Here is a 24,453-nt window from a genome sequence, read left to right on the forward strand (position 1 = left end):
GGTCACTTTAAATATACATATAACTGTATTTTGAAAGTTATACATCTTGAAAACTTGATTGCTGACATGCAAAACATGTTGGGACTAAATCAACAATGGACTATCTCACCAGAGAAAGCATCCGAGCGAGCGAAACAGCGCCCCTCTGTCTTACTATATGTAGCCCATGTATCTGATGCTGTCTGGCCAAAAAGAGTATGACATGCCATACTCTATTTTGCCAGACAGCATCAGATACATGGGCTTCACATACACGTCCTCTGCCTCGATGATGAGGACAGTATTATCAGCAACACCTGTCTTTTTACTGAAGAAATGTGTATTGTATCCCCAAGAGTGTAAGTTTGGGTTCGGGTTGGGCTGGGTTTCTACTAAGCTAGCCTCGTTGAGAACCAGGCTTCCCTAATACAGGTAAGCCTGGGGAAGTTCATGGCAGAAAAATAGCTAAATAGGGGTGGAGACCCGGTGTAAATCAGTGAGGCCTCGCTACGCGTCAAACCAATCAAATGCCTTGCTTGGGTGGAGCTCCAATAATGCTCACTAGATTAGTGTCGTAGGTGCAAGTCTACGTTGAGGATTGCCGGAAAATCATCGATTTTAAAACCCCATCAAAATATGTTTGTGTATAGAGCACACTTCTGACAAAGCAGAATGTTTTTCCTCCAGGTTTTCTGCAATGTTGCAAATTAGCATATGGAACAACTCTCTGTAAAATGTGTCCTTCCCGGTCTGAAAACAGTGATAAACATAACACGTTGCACCAATGGGCATGTGTGGGGAGGGTTATTGAAATGTAACATCCAATCAAGATCTTGCCGCTGGGAGCCAGCGGACCATTCAAACCATTTTTGCAATCAAAAATTATCCAGACCTCCAAGGGAGGCGTGACAGTGATGTGATTTAGGATGTATGGCAACTTGAAACTACAACTAAGCTAACATATGCAACTGCTTTAAGATGGTCATACCAAGGATCATTTAGCTATTTGATTTGGTATTTTAGGACCCCTGTAAAAAAAATTTGGGGGGGGGGATGAAACACTGAATTCGGCCTTACTGCTATTAGCCCATAGAAATTGTTTAAGTGTCTGTCCTATATCTGAGAGATGTAAGAAAGCTCAGGAAAAAGAATGCAAAGAATTTTTTGTGGAATTACCTGTCAGATTGTCGAGATGTGTCCTGGTCTGACAAACCCTGCTGTAGTTCATCGGCGGATGCAGTGGATTGAAACATCTCTAGTTTAAACAGACAGATTTTGATGGGAATTTGTTATGCATCGAGCGGAGCATTGGGGGGGGGGGGGGGGGGGGGGGGGCCTCAAGTGGATAAATTATTTTCATATTTTTTATGCCCAGCTCATGAGGCCCCTTGATGTGATGCCTGAGAGAATTGCCTCTTCTGCGTAATGGTAAGTCTGTCAGTGGGAGAGACTACAATCCCTTTATCTGACATATAGTACAGTATACTAGTCATGTCAAGCTTGAAAATCAATCCATTACTACTCCCTCTCATACTGTTTCGAAACCTTTCATGAAAACCATGTTTGGAAAGACAGTTACAACTTAAAGCATTAGTAGAATGTTTAAAAATAATTTATTAGGAATTGTAAAAAAGTTGAAGAGGGTTACAGTGTTGACAAGAACCTTTCAGAGTAAACACAGAGTCCAAAGGCTGCAACACCATGGCAATCAATCAGCAGGCTTAGAAAAATATCAACATCTACAACTTGGTGATAGAAATTGACAGCACCTCTTGTTCTTAAACTAACCTCAAAAGTAAAACACCTTATCTAACTTCCCATTGCAAAAAGGTAACATTTTTTTAAAAGTATATAGCTTCTCATGAGTTTCATGGCTCCAGTCTGTGTCATCCAGTAGATGTACAGCGTATCTGTCAGTGTGGAGAAGGGGGTTGAGGAGAAATACATACAATCTCATCATGGAAGAGCCTCAGGACCACCTCTGAGTGTTAATTTAGCACCGAAACGAATGAACGAATCCCCTCCACACATCGACAGAGACAAGGAAGTTCATTAACAAACCAAAATGAAGATGATAAAATCACATTTGCCACCATTATATCCATTCCCTGACAATACATTTCACACCTAATTCCAGTGTGACCGCATAGCCATACAATGTACAAACACGCAGTCACACAACACAATCTGAGAAAGAATCTAGCCGTGAAATCGTACCATTGTGAAACTGTTTTACGACTGGTTCCTGCATGTTTGTCCTTCATTTTCCTTTACAACCACTACATATTCAAAATGATCATTCTAAAACAACAATAAAATAAGTTCAAAGTAATGATGAAAGAAACAGTTTTAGGCCAACTCAAAAGAGGAATATCCCCACAAGCTCTCTCTCTCCCAGTGCTGATAACAGTGGTTCCTGCGTGAATTCACAGTATAGGAGCAAACCCTTTCACTCTGTCAGATCTGGACCAGTCTCACAACTGGTCCAAGATTATGAATCACACAAATACACTACGATATGTATCAGTCTGAGTGCCCAACGCCGAACAGTATGAATGAAAGTAAAAAACCATCTGCTGAAAACAAATACCATCACTGCCTTCCCAATACCCCTCGTTTTTTGCAGAATCCAAAAGACAGTTATATTTACAATATTTTACAAAAACAGATATCACGCAGTTCAAATCTGACTGGAAATAGGCCCAGGACTATCAATTTTGTTACTTTTATCATTATTAGTATAACAAATGTTTGTTAAACACCTACCAAGATATACATTTTTCAACTTTGTAATACATACAAAAAAAATTGTATTATCAGCAATGTTCTGTATGTACTGAAAGATAAATATACATTTATTCAGTACAAATACTTGCTCCAGTCCTTCACATATTCTGAACCTGGAGATCACTTTTTCTCCCTCACCGCCTCTCAATAAAATACCTTCTTCTGACAAAAGAATCAAATGGGAGAAAAAATAATAATAATTAAGACATACGAGAATACATGACAATTTCCACAAAACAGTCAAATGAAATAAACATTTAAAAAAGTAGCTAGAATTATCTGCATGTTTTTCTAATAAAAGCAGAAATATATATTTTTAAAGGTTGTTATTCCTTTCTGCTAACTACAGTAACATGTTAGGAGGGGATGTTAAGACCGAACACAGGAAGTCTGAAGAAAAAAGAGATCCTCAGTGGGAGGAGGGGCGTGGACATCAGGGGTCAAGGGTCAGTGGTCCCACTGCAGATGCAGGGTCACACAGCCAGAGAGGAGTGTCAGACCAGTTCAAAGCTTTCCATCTCTCAGTTCACAGCTCTGCAGAGAAATTGAGACAATTTTCATGAATAGGCAACATTATATTGTTACAATAAATGTACAGTAAATTAGAGTGATTTATTTGAATGGAACATGACTGAGTATGTGATGCTGTGGGTGGGTGTAGTAGCAGACTCACTCTCTCAGTGGTAGCCATTAGTGAAGGCCGTAGCAATCAGAGGACCCTGTAGGGAGCAGTCAGACACAGGAGAGATTAGAGGGAGCGCCCAGTCATCACAACACAACCACCAACACCCTCAACATCATATCACATTCAATAACACAACCCTCACCAAATGTGCCAGAAAAATCTGTCAAAATGGACAGTATATTATCCAAGAGCAACATTACTTGTTCCTTTGACTTGATATTACAGTCACACATTGACAGACAATTCTATGCTCATAACAGACCCCCTCAATGTATACGGTCATAACACAAGATTGGACAGTATTGCAAGATGGATATATGAACACGTGCCAAGATCAACATCTTAGGAGCACTGCTATGTAGCTTCGATAGTCTTCCTATGACATTCTGAACAGATAGTATGCAGACACATTTTGCATTTCCAAACATGAATAGGGTCTAAAATACCTACGTGATAAGGGCTGTGTCTTACCCCCAGACTATGGCCGAACCCAGTGTTTGGGGAGGGGCTTGCAGCGCTGAGGTAACTGCTGACAGCAGACTCCTGATTGGCTGCTGCATATAAGTCTGCCATTGGCCCAGGGCTGCTGAACCCCCCAGAGCGAGAGGGGGCGGAGCCTAAAATAACATACAGATGCAAATAAGTAGACAGACACATAATTAGTTACACAGGCGAAATACTGTACATCAAATTGGCAAACATTTCTCAACCCCTCATACATACCTCTTGCTACTGCTGCTGCCGCCACTGCCATTGGTCCGTATGCCGACAGAGGTATGGCTGACAGGGTAGAGGAGGTACAGCAGGTTTCAAATCCAGCTCGGGCTACAAACAGCGTTGACCTCTCTAGAGGTCAGTCAGAACAGGATTTTTTACCATTATCCTTGACATCATGTCCACCTCTGACATATGGGGCTACATTACACTGATGAGGGCAAACACACGACTGTGGTGTGTAATTAGTGTGTAGTAACTGGTGTCGCTGTGTAATAACTGGTGTGTAGCACAGTAAAAGGGTGTGTAGCAGACGGACGGCATGCTGCTTGTAAAGGCCAGAGGAGGGACTGACCTGTGAGCTCAGGGGGGTGTGGTGATGTCAGAAGGGGGGTCCTCTCTAAATGGAATTCTAGAACAGAAACATCAGAGAGTGCTGTTGAAACAACACACCGGCGAGGTAAGGGACACACCCATCCATACACACAAACACACTGGCAGAGAACATACAACTAGGGTGACACCAAGGGAACACATCAATGAGATGGCGTAAGAGGAAGAAATGAAGAGCGAATGGGAAGTGGCAGATTTACGTAGAAGAAAAATTCAGGTTAACTGGTGGTTCAAGCCAAATACGTTAAGATGGAAAGAGAATATACTGCCCCCCCCCCCCCCACAAACATACCCACTCTTTCTCTTACGAACACACACAAAGCACATGCAGTCAACTCTCTGATATTTATAAGCAGCAAATGACACTCAGAGTGCTTTATGAGCTTCCATGGAGGCTGTGTTGGTTAAAGAGTTTGTCTGTGTTGTGGGAGCTATACAGAGTATGACGAGTCTAGACACACACCAAGTGAAGATGAATAGGATCACACAACCATCATTAAATGATTGGACTCCTCTACTACTCTGTGACCGTCCAGGAACCTCACAAAATGGCCATGATTGACTCAGGGGAGTATGAATGGGTGGAGGAGTAGGTTCTTACCAGGGAATTGATAGGTATATCCAGGGGTGATGCCAGTGTAACTTCGACTAGTATACGTAGCTGTCTGAAAACCTGGGTAACCTATGGTGAAAGGACAGTCATGGGTCTGTGTTTGAGTGAAACAGTGCTGCCCCCTGCCTGTGAAAGAGGATACTGTCAATGAAACAACAGGTTCACAGAAACAATACACTCAATAACATGCTTTATTCTAGATCAGCCAACAGTGTATGTTGTGTACGTATGCTCAGCTCAAAGTTGATCTAACTTAACAACTGTACCCTTGCCTATAATTCCCTCTTGTCCTGCCAACATCATTGGAAATATTCCAGTTCTCAGACTGAACAGTAGATGGTAGTGTCATTACCCCATCTTCAGAGGCATGCTTTAACCTTAAATCCTATTAAATATATATATATATAAATATCTCATCAATATCAATATTACATACATACATGCATTACTTTTTCCTAAGATCATAGAGTGCATCAATTCCAGGGTACCTCAAACTAATTTGGTACCACATGTTTTAATAGACTTGGTAGGCTCAAATATGGTATGCTATCAGTCCCCTAGCGGTAGTAACTTCTGTGGTAAATCATCTCCTCATAATATAAAATATGATATTATGAGAGGATGTGTGATGGTATGGGGTAACAGGATGAGGGGCCACATCATCGTCGACATTACTGTCGTCATCCTCGTCACTATGAGTTTACCCAGCATGCCGATGCCCAGCATGAAGGCATCCATGCCGTAGGGCATCACCCGAGAGCGCCCCCTGGCCGAGCCCGTGGGTGACATCACTTCCTTGGGCTGAGCCTTCTTACACTCCACCTGTCATGAGCACACACGAAGGGGACAAAACAGTCAACAACTACAACTAACAATTACATTGTGTATTGAATAACGAAGGATTTATTTAAAGCCTTCTTAGCTCACCATTTTGCTGTTTATCTCATGGAAGTGCATCTCACACACTTTCTCCACCACATCCTCATTCTCAAACGTGACAAAGCCAAACCCTGGAGTGGACAAATACAAATAATGTATGTGAGGAGGGTCAGCTCATGAAGAGCTCGGCAACACCATTGATTAAAGCCCATTATTGAACATCTCAAACCCAAGTTTGGGGAAATCCATTCTGCTGTCTCTGGGGGTTAGAGTGTGGGGCTAATGCACGACTGCTAACCACCTCCTGTATTAGGTACTGTAGTAGCCGCTTAGTACATTCGCACCCTCCCCCCTCTGGGGCGCTGTTCCTGGCTCATCCCCTCCTCCCTCCCCTCCCTGCTGGCCAGGTCAACGAGCCTCCCTCCCTCCCTCAGCCAAGTAAAGCTGGGGGGCTGTCATAATCGATCAGTCCCAGGGTGGGTAGAAGGCGCTTTAGGAGGCTTTATCCTGATCCCCGATTAACAGACTGACTAATTAGCCTAGACTTGTTCCTCTCCTCCTACTCCGTTCCTCCTGTTCAGCCAATGAGGAGATAGCTGATAGTTGCATCATTCAGAAAAAGTATTACTTACTACGATTGTGATATGTGGTTGTCTTACCTAGCTACCTTAAGATGAACCCACTAACTGCAAGTCGCTCTGGATAAGAGCTTCTGCTAAATTACTTAAAATGTAAAAAACTATTGAGGATACGGAGATGTAAGGCTTGAAGTACTGGGGGACTGGACAGAGAGAGGGTTTCTCAGTCTCACCTCTGTGTCTGTTGGTGGTCTTGTCAAACATGAGCATGGCATCATCAACCTAGAGGACACAGAGTTTTACACACATCACCTCACACAATGTACGCGCTCGCCATATTGTCTGACCTCACCCCTTCTCAAGTTCTCCCGGGAGGCTCAGCAACAGATGGACAAAAGGGGCAGAGCGAGGAGGGGTGGAGGGGGACAGGTTTCAAAGGAGGGAGGAGAGCACAGTAGAGGAAGAGAAGAAAACAGAAGAAGAAACATCTTAAGAGGGGACATTAGTGATGCATGGGCACAAGATGGCCGCTAGAAAAGGTTTGATTCACAAACCCAAAATCTGAATCACTTCCCTGTTTCTCTAAGTTAGATGTCTTGCCTCTGAACTGCATAGTTGGAATCTCTCTCTGAAAAAGAGGACATAATCCACCCTCGCTCCCCCTACTTTCCAAAGTTTGCCATTCCCATGGCAACTGTGAAAAAAGTTATCTTAAAAATCTTTATCCGCATCAAGCATGATTTGTTAAGAGGGAAAGAGAATGTGTGTGAGTTTGAGAGAGAGATACAGACATAGATAGACAGAGAAAGAGAGAGGATGTGTGAGAGAGACAGAGAGGAAGAGTGAGAGATATAGATAGACAGAAGGTACAATAGGTAAGGTAGAAATGTGGGCATGTATAATGTTGGATGTGGGGAAGAGGGACTGGGGAGAGAATACAGGTACAGACCATGGTGAGGTAGAGATGGGTGTGTGTGAGAGAAAGAGAAGTGAAAGAAACAGTATCGTGAGATAGAGGTGGAGACAGAAAATGTGGGACTAAATTGGGAGGGAGGAGAACAGAGAGCGACAAAGAATGGGTGCAAGAGAACAAAGAGGTGTGGAGGCTTTGTCTGTTGGCACAGCCAGCCATAACTCCTATTCTCCTAGTGCCCTCTCTTCCTCTCCCTCTGTACCTCCCTCCTTCACAGTAGAGGCCCAGGATTCATCTTCAGCTGAACACAGACCAATACATTTCAATACAAAATCTAATTTAAAAAAGCAACTGTCAAACACCTAATATCATTCAAATTAACTCCTGAATTAATTGCTAACTAATATTTTAGTAAAGCAATATGTGTGCTTTCCACATTCAATATCTGATGCCTTTCAGTTTGCAATAAAGCCAAAGGCAGGTGCACATGGTTCCACCACTTATTTGCCAGAACCACTTTTTCACACGCCTATACGGTTCCATGCAGAGCTGACACAATGTGTTAGTCAATGTGCGTGTGTCAGTGTGTGTGTGTTCGTGCTTGGGTCCACCCTTGGGTAGCTTGGACGAAGAAAGGTCAAGGGTGAGGGAGGAGGGCCTCCAGCCAGGGTGAAAGAAGACCTGTCAGTCTTAGCTCTCTCAAATCACTGACTCTTTCCACTCTGACATTTCCCTATCAACCCTCCTGTCTCCCTAACCAGGCCTGCCTCTTTACAGTCCAAGCACCATGACACAGCAATGGAACAACACAGACAATGTTGCTCCACAGTTTAGAGCACCAAACTTTAACCAAACTGTATATCCTGAATTAGAAGGTGAATTATATGCTGAAATCTACAATCTGCAGGATGATAAAACTGTCCTGACACTTCGGATATGTTTTTCACATGTTCCCCACAAGTACCCAGTGCAATTAAAATTAAAGTTAAAACATCAATGTCCTCATTTAACTAAATGTTTCTAAGTAAGTCAATAACTGTCCTTTAAAGCTATATATTTCAAACATGGGACATTTTAAAATGGTGCACTGGACAATATTCCCCTCTTACCCTCTCTTCCACTGCTCATCCTCCCAGTCATTCTCTCCCCATCGCTCTCTCCACCCCCTTGTCCAGAGCAGGGCAGGAGACAAAAGGTCCAGTGAGGCAGTCTAATCAGAAACTTCCATGGGTGGCTAGAGTTTACATTTCTCCATCTAGCCACCTCTCTCTCCATCTCATTCCATTAATGCAATTGTATGATTGGGAGTGAAGCACTTCATGTGCTAGATACAGGAAGTATAATTTAAATTATCAAGACTGAATTTAATATTACATTATCACACTGCCCTGACTGACTAATGGTAAACTACATAAATTAGCTTTGCCTCAGCCTTTTATTGGGGTTGAAAGCTAATTTAGTTAGTATGCAGGCTCATTGGTTTATCTGATTTCCTACTGAATTTGCACCTTACTTACTTGCATAGGTTACTTGAGACCACTATTTCAAGTTGTCTGTTTGAAGTTTGAAGATTCAACAGAGGAGTAAGAGTGCACCACAGCGCACCTCCTTGTAAATATTGAACTCCTATACAAACTAGCAAAATATTTGCCTAGCTTTGTTCAAAGACATAATAGTCCCTGCACCCGTTCTCCCTTCTGCCTTTGTTACCTCATCATTTATTATCTCTGCTCTGCATTTCAAAGCCCTTGGAATCTATGGTGGGAAGCGTCAAAACTGAGTACAATACGGATATTCAAATAAATATCTATGGATATTCAAATAAAATCAAAGGCATAAGTTTGAAGAACTGAAGACAGACTGGAAGTGACACGTATGCTGGTTTGGGTTGGTTTGACCGTTGGTCAACCAGTGTTATTGTTACAAAACTCCTGGGTTGACACTCTCCAACCCCCCACCCTCAACACAAAACCCCTTGCCCGCTGAATTACTTGGGGACAATGGGCAAGCCGGGTCACTACGGTAACGGGCCAGGAGGGGGTTGGGGGTAGGAGCAGCTGTTACATCAGATTAATTCAAATTCTGATAATCCCTCCCCCTTCCCTACCACCACCACACTCACTCCCTCTCCAAAACTTTTTTCTCCCTCTTTTCCCTAACTTAGCCTAATGCTCCATACCTCCATTCTACCCTCTCTATCCTTCTTCTCCTCCACCCCTCCCACAAGTAACTCTCCTCCCTTCCAAAACAACTCTTCAATTGCACTTCATTTTTACCTTTACCTCAGCAATCAGTTTCATCTAAACAACAAAGAAGTGAGACGGGTTGAGGAAAACAGTGGCATGGAGGATAATGCAACATCACACTCATCTCCACTGCCTCAACACAGTCTGAGACACAGATCCACACACGTCTATTTTCTACCTCACATTTCAATAGCTATACTAGCTCCCATGCTGCTTACCTTTCCAAACTGCTCGAAATACGCCTTGACATCCTCAATGGTCGTGTTCACGGACAGACCTCCAACAAAAATCTTCTTGGTCCGAGTCACTAGCTGCAAGGAGAAATGGGTCCGTTTATGAATGGATCGAGAATAACGGTGATAACACCATGGATTAAGATGAACCTTTAACGGTGGCTGTGGTTCGGTAGCCTGGTATTGTCCATCTCTATGATCAATTAATTCAGGTGCCAATGAAAAAACCACCAGCAGGCAAAGGAGTCAGATGAAATAACTCTGCCCAAGTATTAGCACAAAATGTTTTTAGACTTTATGTTGATATTTATGGCATCACGACCAACAGTACATTATTAACATAGTTATTACACAGCTTATGTAGAACATTACTACTGCCACCACCAGCCGGTGAACTTGCAGGTTACACGCTCTTATGAATATACAAAATGTACATTATTGTGCTGTATAAGGTGTTAACAAAAGCCACTTGATCACACAAGAGTGTACAGATCACATTGATGTCACAGCAGCAGTCATGTTCATCTATTGACAAGGCATTAGGCCAGATAGAATGTGAAAAGCTTAACATAGCAAGCACAGGCTAACCTGCTCCCTCCCAGCAATGCCATTCACACTGAACTCACAGGTCTAAGCCCTGATAAACCATGACTAGACTGGCTCACTCACCTTGGGCTGGGCTCTACGAGGGAATGCAACTTTCGGATCAATCTAGAGGAGGGAGTTAAGAGGAGAAAGGCCAGTTTAGACACACAGCTCAATACAGAGCCCATGAAATCAGGTAAATGTGAACTAAGTCCATGGTTGTGGTCTCTTTGGTGCCGCTCCTTGCCTCATCCTGTAAGGGTTCCTTATTAACATGGGTGTCCGGGTTACAATGCAGCACCAGTACATTAGGTCATTATGAAAGCTAGAGGAAAAAGACAACTAGAGGATAGACCCGAGGGATTGTTGTTTTCACAACGTGGGGCATAGAAGATGAAAAAAATTGATGAGTATAACATTTACTTTCTCTCTGAAAGAATCTGCTGGTAGATTTGGAACTAAGAAGCTCTCATTGTAACCATAACCCCATTGGCCTAGCCAGGGTTGCTCTCAGTTCTATGAATACTTTTCCAACCCCTGAAGTGCTGGTTTATAGGTGTGCAGGTGGAATGAGTGGGAATGTTTTCCGGCATGCCTGTCTGCCTGCCTTCCACAGCCCTCACCTCCTCTCGTCACCAACATGTGACATGTGATCTCCTGGAATCTCACACAGACACTACAATCACAAACACATCTCACCTCCACAAAAAAGGAAGGACAGCGAAAGAGACACAGTAGGTGAAAGAAAGGGAGGGACAGCACAGAACAAGAGGAAGATGAGGAAGACGAGGAGGGAGAATGGACTGACACAGACAGAGGAGAGAGCCGTCAACCTCACACACTGACAGCACATCAGCCTCATTTTGTTTGTTTTTCTCTCCCGCTAAGACATTATAATGATTTTGTGAGCTATTTAAAATCCAACGTTTCATAGTGTGTTTATCGCCATTCTTCCACACAGTTCTTCAGGAAACATGGGAGCTAAGCTATCATTAACAGTGCAGAGACTGAAATATTGGACATATTTGGGAAGATGATAATACTAAATTAATATAATGATAATAAATAATAATAACAAAAGCCAAACCATTAAATTCATATATTTCCAATTGACAATATAGTCGTTTGTTCAGATTGGATAAAGAGTAACTACACCATACAAAAAAGATAAGACTATAGAGACTATAGTACAGCAACCTCTATAGTATTAGTCTCTACTCATCTAATAGAACAACTAGGCTATTCCACGCTGTACTGTTATGCTACAAGACGGTAAGACAGTACAGTGCTAAGAGCACTATATTAGTCCGTAACCATGACAGGGTAGAGTAGAACTACAGTAGAACTACAGTAGAGAGCGAGTGCCTCTGTGGTACACCACATGCGTTTACCAGAGTAAAGTACAGTGTTTAGTCTACATGTGTAGTGTCGACATCACGGCAGGTTCTATTGAGCAGAGTGAGAAGGCTCGGCTAGACTGAATGGTGTATCGGATGCAGAGTCTACTGTTTAGTTCTATGGTTGCTAGACTACTCTGATAGTCACCTCCAGTCACCAACCCTCCTGATGTCCAACACTCCTGTGCACATTAAAAAAACAAACAAACAGACACACACACAAACAAAATCAACATACAGCAACCAACACACACCCATGGGGGGAAAATATGGACATTAGACAGGTGAGGGAACTTTTCATAAAATCATTTTTGAAAACAAAATGAATGACCCGAATAGAGAATTGATTGGAGAAAGTTAAATGCCCCCCTTTTCTACATTTATGACACAAAGTAAAATACATAACCACAAACTGCAAAACATCCTGCTTTAGTTTGTATTAATGATGACATATTTATTGAATCGTGCTAAACGTGGCAGAGGTGTTGGTGTCAGGGAGGTGGGCCGTAACCCAGGCCCACCGACTGTCCACACAGCTGAGCCTTAGAAAAAGGCAAGGGGGCTTATCAAATCAGGACAATCCATTTGACCAATTACAGTCCAACCATGCACTCTTTAAAATTAAGGTGCACGTTGGAACCAAATAAGGTTCTTGAGAGCGATGCTTTAGGGGAACCATTTCAGGATTTCTAAAGAACCATAAATGGGATGGTTCTTTGAATAACCATACAAAATCCCAAACCAGAAATGTTTTCGGATTGAATAGCCCTGCTGTAGTTTTAAGCCTTAATTGCATATTTCCCAGGGTGCCTTTCGAGTGAATTTTAGCATTACCAGTACCCCCCATGACTGTGTTTGTTAGTGATAGAGACATGGCTGTTGCATTCATTACTTTTCAGTCCTGTGGCCTTCATCAAGTGAGGTCTTAGCTGAATATGTTGTCATGAAAATATAATTATTGAAGACAATACAAAACATATCATAAGGGCTTCTTTTGAGGGCCTAGTTTTACTCTAATTCAATGGCCTGAAACTCAGTTTATATGCCACATCAGCCCTGCAAATCACATTATGCTGGCTTGTGAAGTGATGTGCAATTCCTATTGGAATCCAGACAGAGTTGGGATATCCAACATTTTTTGAATTTTTATTAACACATCACCTGCATCCAGAATGACTGCCAGGGTTAGGAAGACTAAGATATGAGACTACCTTAAATATATAAACTGGAACAATTATAACGGGTGCAATAAGTCTAATAAATAGTTTAAAAAAAATGTTATTTATATCTGAGTAGCATAAGATTAATTCATCAATCAATGTACATGTAAAACATAGACATTGACACAAACAACAACAACACAAAATCGACCTGCAATAGAGTATGCTGGGAAATATGATAATAATGGGAACACCAATACTGGCGTTATTTTACACAATTAAGTGTTAATTTAACTCTTTACGGTGTTAATGTAACTCTTGAATCAACACTAGAAATGTTACACTAAAAGATCCATATTAATCACAGATGGGGTGATTAACAACTTCCCTCTCTCCCTTCATGCATCCCTTCCTCGCTCTCCTCGACTTCCTCCTGGGTCAGCATGCTAGTCCCTTCACGTCAGGGCTAACTGAAACACCTTATCCATACCAATTCTACAATCAATAGAATGAATGATTTCAGGATATCTCAAACTGCTTAGATTTGAATTGGACATTTTCTAGGACAGGTTATTATTTCCCCTTTCTTAGGACTGAGCTTGCCTTGGGTGGGTGCATAGCAGGTGTGGAGTCACCAATGACATCCATACTCAGGACTGAGTCCGACTGACACAGTTCTCTATGTTTAGATAGAATATGTTTTACGAGCTGCAGGAGTCTTTAACGCTCTGTAACTTGATGTTGACCTACTGTTGCTATCATCGATATATTAGCCTGTTGGAGTATCCTTGTGTTAAAGTTATGCTTGAGAAATGTAGGACTACATAATATCTTGTAAAACTCACTTTACCGCAAAACCTTTTCTAAACCATGACGACAGAGTGCAACATCACTCCGATGGGAGTAATCTTAAAACATAATACAATAATTCTCCATAGATAGGCTACTCAAGTCACTAGCAGACAGTGTGCCTAGCAGCTACAAATAAAAGTCAATTAAAAAAGTCCTTCTGAGTAAACCTCCCTCCATTCTTGGCCTGGAGCAGGTTAGTCAGTCACAGCATGGTAAATTATTTCGGTTGCCACTAGAGAAGGTTTCTCTCTCTACTGTCTAACAGGACAGCCTGCCTGCGGCTGTGAGAGAGAGAAGAGAGGGGGCAGGGTGTTCTCACTCTAAACTAAAGCCAACCCTACTCACCATCCCACCCCTGCCGTTGGTCACTGAGCCTTCTCCACCCCAGACACACACACTCTAAAGCTGCAACAGAGCACCGGCCACGCAGAGCACAGTCACACCCTGTTACCAACCACACTCAGTCATGCTCCATCCAGCTGACAACACATGGATATAATCTATTACTGCTCTAGGTTTTTATAGGTTAAACTGTCACCTAGTCTGGTATCCCAGGAATGATCATTTTCAAAGATGTTGGTTTGTGTCCAATCTCTTTGGAGGGAGGCGTCATGGAGACAAAAAAAGCTATGGCAACTAACCATTAAAGCCCCCATTGCAACTAGCATCATGCCAAATCAGACTGATGTAGTAACCTTTGACTTGGTCTGACGTCTTTAATCTATAATTTATCTACAAACTTTTCTCTACACTTCTATACTACTGCACGGAATGTTACTTTGAAACTGTGCCGCTACCATCCCATAAAGCTCTCCACCCTATGACTCTCTCTCTCTCTCCCATAAAGCTCTCCACCCTATGACTCTCTCTCTCTCTCCCATAAAGCTCTCCACCCTATGACTCTCTCTCTCTCTCTCTCCCATAAAGCTCTCCACCCTATGACTCTCTCTCTCTCTCCCATAAAGCTCTCCACCCTATGACTCTCTCTCTCTCTCCCATAAAGCTCTCCACCCTATGACTCTCTCTCTCTCTCCCATAAAGCTCTCCACCCTATGACTCTCTCTCTCCCATAAAGCTCTCCACCCTATGACTCTCTCTCTCTCTCCCATAAAGCTCTCCACCCTATGACTCTCTCTCTCTCTCTCCCATAAAGCTCTCCACCCTATGACTCTCTCTCTCTCTCCCATAAAGCTCTCCACCCTATGACTCTCTCTCCCATAAAGCTCTCCTCCCTACGACTCTCTCTCCCATAAAGCTCTCCACCCTATGACTCTCTCTCTCTCTCCCATAAAGCTCTCCACCCTATGACTCTCTCTCTCTCTCCCATAAAGCTCTCCACCCTATGACTCTCTCTCCCATAAAGCTCTCCTCCCTACGACTCTCTCTCCCATAAAGCTCTCCACCCTATGACTCTCTCTCCCATAAAGCTCTCCTCCCTACGACTCTCTCTCCCATAAAGCTCTCCACCCTATGACTCTCTCTCCCATAAAGCTCTCCTCCCTACGACTCTCTCTCCCATAAAGCTCTCCACCCTATGACTCTCTCTCTCTCTCCCATAAAGCTCTCCACCCTATGACTCTCTCTCTCTCTCCCATAAAGCTCTCCACCCTATGACTCTCTCTCTCTCTCCCATAAAGCTCTCCACCCTATGACTCTCTCTCCCATAAAGCTCTCCACCCTATGACTCTCTCTCTCTCTCCCATAAAGCTCTCCACCCTATGACTCTCTCTCTCTCTCCCATAAAGCTCTCCACCCTACGACTATCTCTCTCTCTCCCATAAAGCTCTCCACCCTATGACTCTCTCTCTCTCTGCCATAAAGCTCTCCACCCTATGACTCTCTCTCCCATAAAGCTCTCCTCCCTACGACTCTCTCTCCCATAAAGCTCTCCACTCTATTACTCTCTCTCTCTCCCATAAAGCTCTCCACCCTATGACTCTCTCTCTCTCTGCCATAAAGCTCTCCACCCTATGACTCTCTCTCCCATAAAGATCTCCTCCCTACGACTCTCTCTCCCATAAAGCTCTCCACTCTATTACTCTCTCTCTCTCCCATAACGCTCTCCACCCTATGACTCTCTCTCCCATAAAGCTTTCCACCCTATGACTCTCTCTCCCATAAAGCTCTCCACCCTATGACTCTCTCCCATAAAGCTTTCCACCCTATGACTCTCTCTCTCTCCCATAAAGCTCTCCACCCTATTACTCTCTCTCTCTCTCTCCCATAAAGCTCTCCACCCTACGACTATCTCTCTCTCTCCCATAAAGCTCTCCACCCTATGACTCTCTCTCTCTCACAAAGCTCTCCACCCTATGACTCTCTCACAAAGCTCTCCACCCTATGACTCTCTCTCTCCCATATAGCTCTCCACCCTAACTACGACTCTCTCTCTCTCCCATAAAGCTCTCCACCCTAACTATGACAAGCTCTCTCTACCATAAAGCTCTCCACCCTATGACTATCTCTCTCTCCCATAAAGCTCTTCACCCTATGACTCACTCTCTCCCCCATAAAGGTCTCCACCCTATGACTCTCTCTCCCATAAAGCTCTTCACCCTATGACTCACTCTCTCCCCCATAAAGGTCTCCACTCTATGACTCTCTCTACCATAAAGCTCTCCACCCTATGACTATCTCTCTCTCTCCCATAAAGCTCTCCACCCTATGACTCTCTCTCTCTCTCTCCCCCATAAAGCTCTTCACCCTATGACACACTCTCTCTCTCCCCCATAAAGGTCTCCACCCTATGACTCTCTCTCTCTCTCTACCATAAAGCTCTCCACCCTAACTATGGCACTCTCACTCTCTCCCATGAAGCTCTCCACCCTTTGAAACGCTCTCTTCTATAAAGCTCTCCACCCTATGAAACTCTCTATCCCACAAAGCTCTCCACCCTTACTACGACTCTCTCCCTCTCCCATAAAGCTCTCCACCCTATGACACACACTCTCTCTCTCGCTCCCAGACAGCTCTCCACCCTATGACTCTCTCTCTCCCATAAAGCTCTCCACCCTATGACTCTCTCTCCCATGAATCTCTCCAATCTATGAAACTCTCTCTCGCTCTCAGAAAAAAGCTCTCCACCCTAACTACAACTCTCGCTCTCTCCCATAAAGTTGTCCACCCTATGACTCTCTCTCTCACCCGTAAAGCTCTCCAACCTAACTACGACTCTCTCTTTCCCCCATAAAGCTCTCCACCCTAACTATGACACACACTCTCTCTACGACTCTCGTTCTCTGTCTCTCTCTCCCATAAAGTTGTCCACCCTATGAATCTCTCTCCCATATAGCTCTCGACCCTATGACTCTCTCTCTCCCATAAGGCTCTCCACCCGAACTTTGACTATCTCTCTCTGTCCCATAAAGATATCCACCCTAACTACGACTCTCGCTCTCTCTCTCCCATAAAGTTCTCCACCCTATGACTCTTTCTCTCTCCCATACAGCTTTCCACCCGAACAATGACTCTCTCCCATAAAGCTCTCCACCCTAACTATGACTCTTGCTCTCCCCCAGAAAGCTCTCCACCCTATCTACAACTCTCACCCTCACATAAAGCTCTCCACCCTATGACTCTCTTTCTCTCTCCCATAAAGCTCTCCACCCTAACTTTGACACTCTCTCTCCCATAAAGAACTCCACCATATGACTCTTGCTCTCTCTCTCTGTCCCATAAAGCTCTCCACCACATGACTCTCTCTCTCTCACACATAAAGCTCTCCACCCTAACTACGACTCTCTTTCCCATAAAGCTCCCCACCCTAACTATGACACGCTCTCTCGTTCTCTCTCTTTCTCCCATAAAGCTCTCCACCCTATGACTCTCTCCGTCTCTCCCATAAAGCTCTCCACTCTAGCTCTCTCCCATAAAGCTCTCCACCCTAACTACAACTCTTGCTCTCTCCCATAAAGCTCTCCACCCTAACTACGACTCTTGCTCTCTCCCATAAAGCTCTCCACCCTAACTACGACTCTTGCTCGCTCCCATAAAGCTCTCCACCCTATGACTCTCGCTCTCATAAAGCTCTCCACCCCATGACTCTCTCTCCCCGTCTCTCCCGTAAAGCTCTCCACCCCATGACTCTCTCTCCCCGTCTCTCCCGTAAAGCTCTCTACCCTATGACTCTCTCTCTCTGTCTCTCCCGTAAAAGCTCTCCACCCTATGACTCTCTCTCTCTGTTTCTCCCATAAAGCTCTCCACCCTATGACTCTCTCTCCCATAAAGCTCTCCACCCTATAACTTGCTTATTGGCATGGGAAACATATGTTAACATTGCCAAAGCAAGTGCATTGGATAATAAACAAAAGTGAAAAACAAAATTAGGAGTAAACATTACGCTCACAAAAGTTCCAAAAGAATAAAGACATTTCAAATGTTATATTATGTCTATATACAGTGTTGTAACGATGTGCAAATAGTTAAAGTATAAAAAGAAAAAGAAATAAACATAAATATGGGTTGTATTTACAATGGTGTTTGTTCTTCACTGGTTGCCCTTTTCTTGTAGCAACAGGTCACACATCTGGCTGCTGTGATGGCACACTGTGGTATTTCACCCAGTATATATGGGAGTTTATCAAAATTAGGTTTGTTTTCGAATTCTTTGTGGATCCGTGTAATCCGAGGGAAATATGTGTCTCTAATATGGTCATACATTTGGCAGGGGGTTCGGAAGTGCAGCTCCGTTTCCACCTAATTTTTTGGGCAGTGTGCACATAGTCGTCTGCCTACGGTGGCCTTTCTCAATAGCAATGCTCACTGAGTCTGTACATAGTCAAAGCTTTCCTTAAGTTTGGGTCAGTCACAGCGGTCAGGTATTCTGCCACTGTGTACTCTCTGGTTAGGGCTAAATCGCATTCTAGTTTGCATTTTTTTGGTTAATTCTTTCCAATGTGTCAAGTAATTATCTTTTTGTTTTCTCATGATTTGATCTAATTGTGTTGCTGTGCTGGGGCTCTGTGGGGTCTGTTTGTGAACAGAGCCCCAGGACCAGCTTGCTCAAGGGACTCTTCTCCAGGTTCATCTCTCTGTAGGTGATGGCTTTGTTATGGAAGGTTTGGGAATCGCTTCCTTTAAGGTGGTTGTAGAATCTAACGTCTCTTTTCTGAATTTTGATAATTAGCGGGTATCAACCCAATTTTGCTCTGCATGCATTATTTTGTGTTTTACACAGAGGATATTTTTGCAGAACTTGGTGTTTGTCCCATTTTGTGAATTCTTGGTTGGTGAGCGGACCCCAGACCTCACAACCATAAAGGGCAATGGGTGCTATAACCGATTCAAGATTTTTTTTTGCCAGATCCTAATTGGTATGTCGAATGTTATGTTCCTTTTGATGGCATAAAGGCCTTTATTGCCTTGTCTCTTAGCTCGTTCACAGTTCTGTGGAAGTTACCTGTGGCGCTGATGTTGAGGCCGAGGTCTGTATAGTTTGTGTCCTCTAGGGCAACGGTGTTTAGATGGAATTTGTATTTGTGGTCCTGGCGACTGGACCGTTTTTGAGCACCATTATTTTTTGTCTTACTGAGATTTACTCGCTCTCTCTCCCATATAGCTCTCCACGCTAACTATGACTCTCCCTCCCTCCATCCCTCCCTCGAGTGGTGTCCTCTTTAGTCTCAACTCATTTTCCTTGTGTATATCTGTAGATATGTTGAGATGGTGTACCTCTCCAAACACAAAAGGGAAGAAGGAGCCTCAGCACATTTCAATACACTGACCTACCCCCAACCATCACCCCTCCCACCCAGTAAGGGGGAACTCAGCCATCCCTATGACGACCAACGGGCAGCATTGTTCCCAAACCAGCCCACATTCATTAATAACAAAACCACACAACCCCCAGAGTTTTAAAAACGCAAGTTAAACACACTCCCTCATGCATATGTACACATAGAAACAGGTTGTTTGAAACAATTGTGCAGTCTTTGATCTGGCTAACGGAGTTCTGAGATTTTCTTTTGTTTTCCCACAAGGGATCATAATGCCCCTCCATATGGTAGTGGTTGTTCTGACACTCCCTCCCTATTGAATAGTACCGATATGACAATGTTGGGAATATCACTATCTTGTCCCAACTACATAAACACCTGTAGCTTGCTAGTTTCAGGGTGCAGAGGCACAAGTTAATGAATTGATGTGTTTAAATAAGACAGTTATGGAGGTAATTTTCACCCTAGGAACAAATTACTTGCGAACTGAAGTATAAAACAGCATGCAGAACGTTTGACGATGAGTTTGACGACTTGCTATGAGGCAGAAACTGTGCAATTGAGCACAACCCTGTCTGGGTCCCCCAGTTTCCATGGCAATTGACACTGTGTAACGCTTTCTTGACCGTTTCACTGTGGGAGGGTGAGGGAAAGAGAGAGCATATTCTGTAGCCCAGTCTATTCCTGAACTTTACTCCATGGCTTAACATGTAGTTTTTAGACCCCATTAAGTGTAATGTGTAAAGAACACTTGCAAATCATATTGGGAAGAGCAATATTCATAAGTATTTTACTAATAGCATAGTTTAGTAGTCTAGATTAAATTAAAGGCAGCTATGGCAACTCTTTAATAGTGCCATATAAAGGCAATAATATAAATACATTTACTTAATTTTGTATTTACATTTGACTTATTTCCCAGAGATAATGTAATAACTTTACAAAAGTTTAAAAAAATTGTAGAATATGTCTAAAAGACTTAAAATTGATAAAACTACTACAGCCATATGAAATATGGTTTTAGTTAGTTCTTGAGAACAGAAAACATGTTTTGGAGTTGGCTTTTGGGTAAAAATAGAAGTGATAACATAAGAAAAGTATTCTAGTCTACAGAAATACTTTAAGTGGATTAATAACTCACTGTTTTTGAATCCAACTCATGCCTGGTTACTGCCAGAACTGAATCCACACCGGCCTGGTCAACAAACGTGACAAATCCAAAACCCCTGCAAATAAATATCAGCATATACAGTGCCTTCAGAAAGTATTCACCTTGACTTTTTCCACATTTTGTTGTGTTACAGCCTGAATTTAAAATGGATTAAATTGAGGTTGTCACTGGCCTAATACCCCATAATGTCAAAGTGCAGTTATGTTTTTAGAAATGTTTTGAAAAATAATTAAACATGAAATGCTGAAATGTCTTGACTTAATAAGTATTCAACCCCTTTTTATGGCAATACAACACATTACTGAGAACCACTCTTCATATTTTCAAGTATAGTGGTGGCTGCATCATGTTATGGGTATACTTGTAATCGTTAAGGACTGGGAAGTTTTTAGGATAAAAAAGATTGTAACTTAGCCCTAGCAAAATCCTAGAAGAAAACCTTTTTTTCATTTAACTAGGCAAGTCAGTTAAGAACAAATTCTTATTTACAAAGACGGCCTACTCTAGCCAAACCCTCCCCTAACCAGGATGACGCTGGGTCATTTGTGCGCTGCCCTATGGGACTCCCGATCACGGCCGGTTGAGATAAAGCCTGGGATCGAACCTGGTTCAGTCTGCTTTCCCCCCAGACACTGGAAGATGAATTAATATTTCAGCAGGACAATAACTTGAAACACAAGGCCAAATCTAGACTGGAGTTGCTTACCAAGAAGACAGTGAATGTTCCTGAGTGGCCGAGTTACAGTTTTGACTTACATCTGCTTGAAAATCTATGACAAGACCTGAAAATGGTTGTCTAGCAATGGTCAACAACCATTTTGACAGAGCTGAAATAATTTTGAAAAGAATAATGGACAAATATTGTACAATCCAGGTGTGGAAAGCTCTTAGACACTTACCCAGAAAGACTCACCGCTGTAATCACTGACAAAGGTGAGTCTAACATTTGGGGTATGAACTGAACGAGATATCTGTATTTTATTTTCAATAAATGTGCAAAAAAAAAAAACTTTGTCATTATGTGATATTGTGTAGATGGGTAAGACAAATATATTTATTCCATTTTGAACTCAGCCTGTAACACAAACGTGGAATAAGTCAAGCGGTATAAATATTTTCTGAAGGCACGGTAAAATAATTAAAACACAAAGAAAGTATGGGCACATAATAATCATGTGAATTAAGTAGGCCAATGTAATCACGAGCAGTTTTAACTGGTGTGATGTGTCTGAGCGGGCTTGGGCTTTTCTGATAGGGCGCTGCACCGCGCACGCCCCCCTCACCTAGAGCGCTTGGTAACTGGATCCCGCATCACCATGCACTCCTTCACCTCGCCATACTTGCAAAAGTACTCTTTCAATCCCTCTGAAAGAAAGAAGACCAACAAACTGAGATAAACTATTTTTTTGTACGTCGGTTGCATAAAGCAGGTGGTGTGTGACTCTACAGCCTACTACGGTAGAATTGTAGCCACCATTGCAGTCTGTGATTCGGTTCAAACGTCAACAATGTTAATGTCCAGTAATGAGAACATAAAATAAGGAATATTTAAAGTTGACCATGACAGCATATACAGAATAGGATATATTTCGGTTATATCAACATACATACTGCATAAAGAGAGTAAATTATGATACAATATCCAATGACAGAATCAAGACAAAACTCATCCCTCAAGGACTGCAACGATCTTTCTTCCTGCGATGTGCTCAATTATTGTCTTGAACAATAGCCTATTGCCAAAGATTTAGGGCCAGTTATAGTTTTGTCTCATTACTTTAGCATTGGTTCATTTTCATCTTGCCATTCTGTATTATATCCCCCTGTATGCTAGGCTACTTATCTGTGTTGAATGAGGGACTTTGATTTTAGCAAAGGACCTCTGATTGAATGTATCTAGATGCCAAGCGAGTGTAGCACAACTCATTCATCACTTTTAGAAATCTTGGATCAAAACTAGAATTTAGGCTAATAGCTACCGATTATTATTTCCCACTCTCACTGTGACTTTAAAAACACATGACTGAGAATCACATACGAGGATAAACGGCTGATAAAAGTTGATAAAGTTTGGAGAAAAAGCTCACCTTGTGTCGTCTGCCAGCTGAGACCGCCTATGAACATTTTGCTAAAAGAAATAACACGTAAGTGAAAATGCACATTAAATAGGCCTACGTAATATGTAAGCTTTGATGTTTGGTAAACAAGGGCAGTTCAATCATTTAGAAATGTCGAACCCGTTACAGCAATATTTAACTCGCTTAATATAAATTATAACACCGTTATTGAAGCTTAAATATAACTTAGCTGTTCACAAAAATACTATGAATGGGCGGTCTCTCTTTGAAGATGAGAAGCCCATGGACCAACAACACAAAAAGTGCGAGTACGCTCTCCGTCTCAGTAAAATAGGTAGTTTCTCTCAACTCCCGGGTTTGTCTCTGAGGTGTATCGATCTCATGACTAGGTATAGCCGACTGAGGAAGGTAGGTTTACCAGGGGTCGTGAGGGGAGTCCGTGGAGGACAGGCTGCTCTGGCTCCCTTCCGTATCCATTTCGTGCCGGTGTGTTCAGACTGTACGGTATGGAAAAACAGACCGAGTGGAGAGATGGGGCGGGGGTTTGGCCAAGGTTTAAGGGGGGAACGGGCTGTTGCAGAGAGGAGGGACGAGTACATTTGGCTCAAGGAGAGGTGGTCGACTCCTCCTCCTTGTGCTGTGCCCGCGTGTTCCTCTCATCCTAGCTTTACGCACATTTTACGCATGCTTATAAATACAAAAATGTGTTACAATTTGTAAAATAAACAAATAGTGATATCAATATGTATTTTAGTTTGGGTAAATGATAATACTGTATGAAATCATTAGAATGATCATTTTTGTTGGTGTGAGCTAAATATATTTCGTACTGGTTTAAGGTTTTAAACTAGGCACATAAATACACTATATATACAAAAGTATGTGGACACCCCTTCAAATGAGTGTTTTCGGCTATTTCAGCCACACCCGTTGCTGGCTGGTGTATAAAATCGAGCACACAACCATGCAATCTCGATAGCTAAACATTGTCAATAGGCCTTACTTAAGAGCTCAGTGACTATCAACATGGCACCATCATAGGATGCCACCTTTCCAACAAGTCAGTTTGTCAAATTTCTGCCCTGCTAATGCTACCCCGGTCAACTGTAAGTGCTTTTATTATGAAGTGGAAACGTCTAGGAGCAACAACTGCTCAGCCACTGAGTGCTGAAGTGCGTAAAAAATAAATAGAATTGCCTGTCCTCGTTGGCAACACTCACTACAGAGTTCCAAACTGCCTCTGGAAGCAACGTCAGCACAAGAACTGTTCATCGGGAGCTTCATGAAATGGGTTTCCATAGCTGAGAAGCCGCACACAAGCCTAAGATCCCCATACGCAATGCCTAGCGTCGGCTGGAGTGGTGTAAAGCTCATCAACATTGGACACTTGAGCAGTGGAAACATGTTCTCTGAAGTGATGAATCACGCTTCACCATCTGGCAGTCCGACAGATGAATCTGGGTTTGGCAGGTCCCA

General features: G+C 42.8%; 1 protein-coding gene across 6 annotated transcripts; it reads right to left on the reverse strand.

Moving 5' to 3' along the window:
• Window positions 1–1,573: 1,573 nt before the first annotated feature.
• On the reverse strand, window positions 1,574–23,529 carry LOC129826192 (RNA-binding protein Musashi homolog 1-like). 6 transcript variants are annotated; one of them, XM_055886637.1, is made up of 15 exons: window positions 23,396–23,529; window positions 22,987–23,027; window positions 22,183–22,264; window positions 20,870–20,954; window positions 10,690–10,731; window positions 10,006–10,098; window positions 6,862–6,910; window positions 6,099–6,181; window positions 5,876–5,993; window positions 5,160–5,240; window positions 4,521–4,577; window positions 4,175–4,231; window positions 3,923–4,068; window positions 3,440–3,485; window positions 1,574–3,300 (listed from the first exon to the last, which is right to left on the reverse strand). In XM_055886637.1, the coding sequence occupies exons 1-14, from the start codon at window positions 23,452–23,454 to the stop codon at window positions 3,444–3,446; spliced, it is 1,035 nt and encodes a 344-aa protein (XP_055742612.1). In that variant the 5' UTR covers window positions 23,455–23,529; the 3' UTR covers window positions 1,574–3,300; window positions 3,440–3,443. The 6 variants fall into 6 exon arrangements, with proteins under 6 accessions (XP_055742612.1, XP_055742611.1, XP_055742609.1 ...); XM_055886636.1 differs by having other exon boundaries at window positions 3,902–4,068; XM_055886634.1 differs by having other exon boundaries at window positions 3,902–4,068; window positions 4,175–4,297.
• Between the last annotated feature and the right edge of the window lie 924 nt (window positions 23,530–24,453).

The sequence above is a fragment of the Salvelinus fontinalis genome, chromosome 28, assembly GCF_029448725.1.
Source record: "Salvelinus fontinalis isolate EN_2023a chromosome 28, ASM2944872v1, whole genome shotgun sequence".
NCBI classification, from domain to species: domain Eukaryota; kingdom Metazoa; phylum Chordata; class Actinopteri; order Salmoniformes; family Salmonidae; genus Salvelinus; species Salvelinus fontinalis.

Coding starts and splice junctions, on each gene's coding strand:
- LOC129826192 (XM_055886632.1), bottom strand. CDS start 23,454: ATGGATACGGAAGGGAGCCAGAGCAGCCTGTCCTCCACGGACTCCCCT. Junction 10,099..10,689: donor CTCGTAGAGCCCAGCCCAAG/GTGAGTGAGCCA, acceptor TTCTCCTTGCAG/CTAGTGACTCGGACCAAGAA. Junction 6,911..10,005: donor ATTTCGAGCAGTTTGGAAAG/GTAAGCAGCATG, acceptor TGTGTCCTCTAG/GTTGATGATGCCATGCTCAT.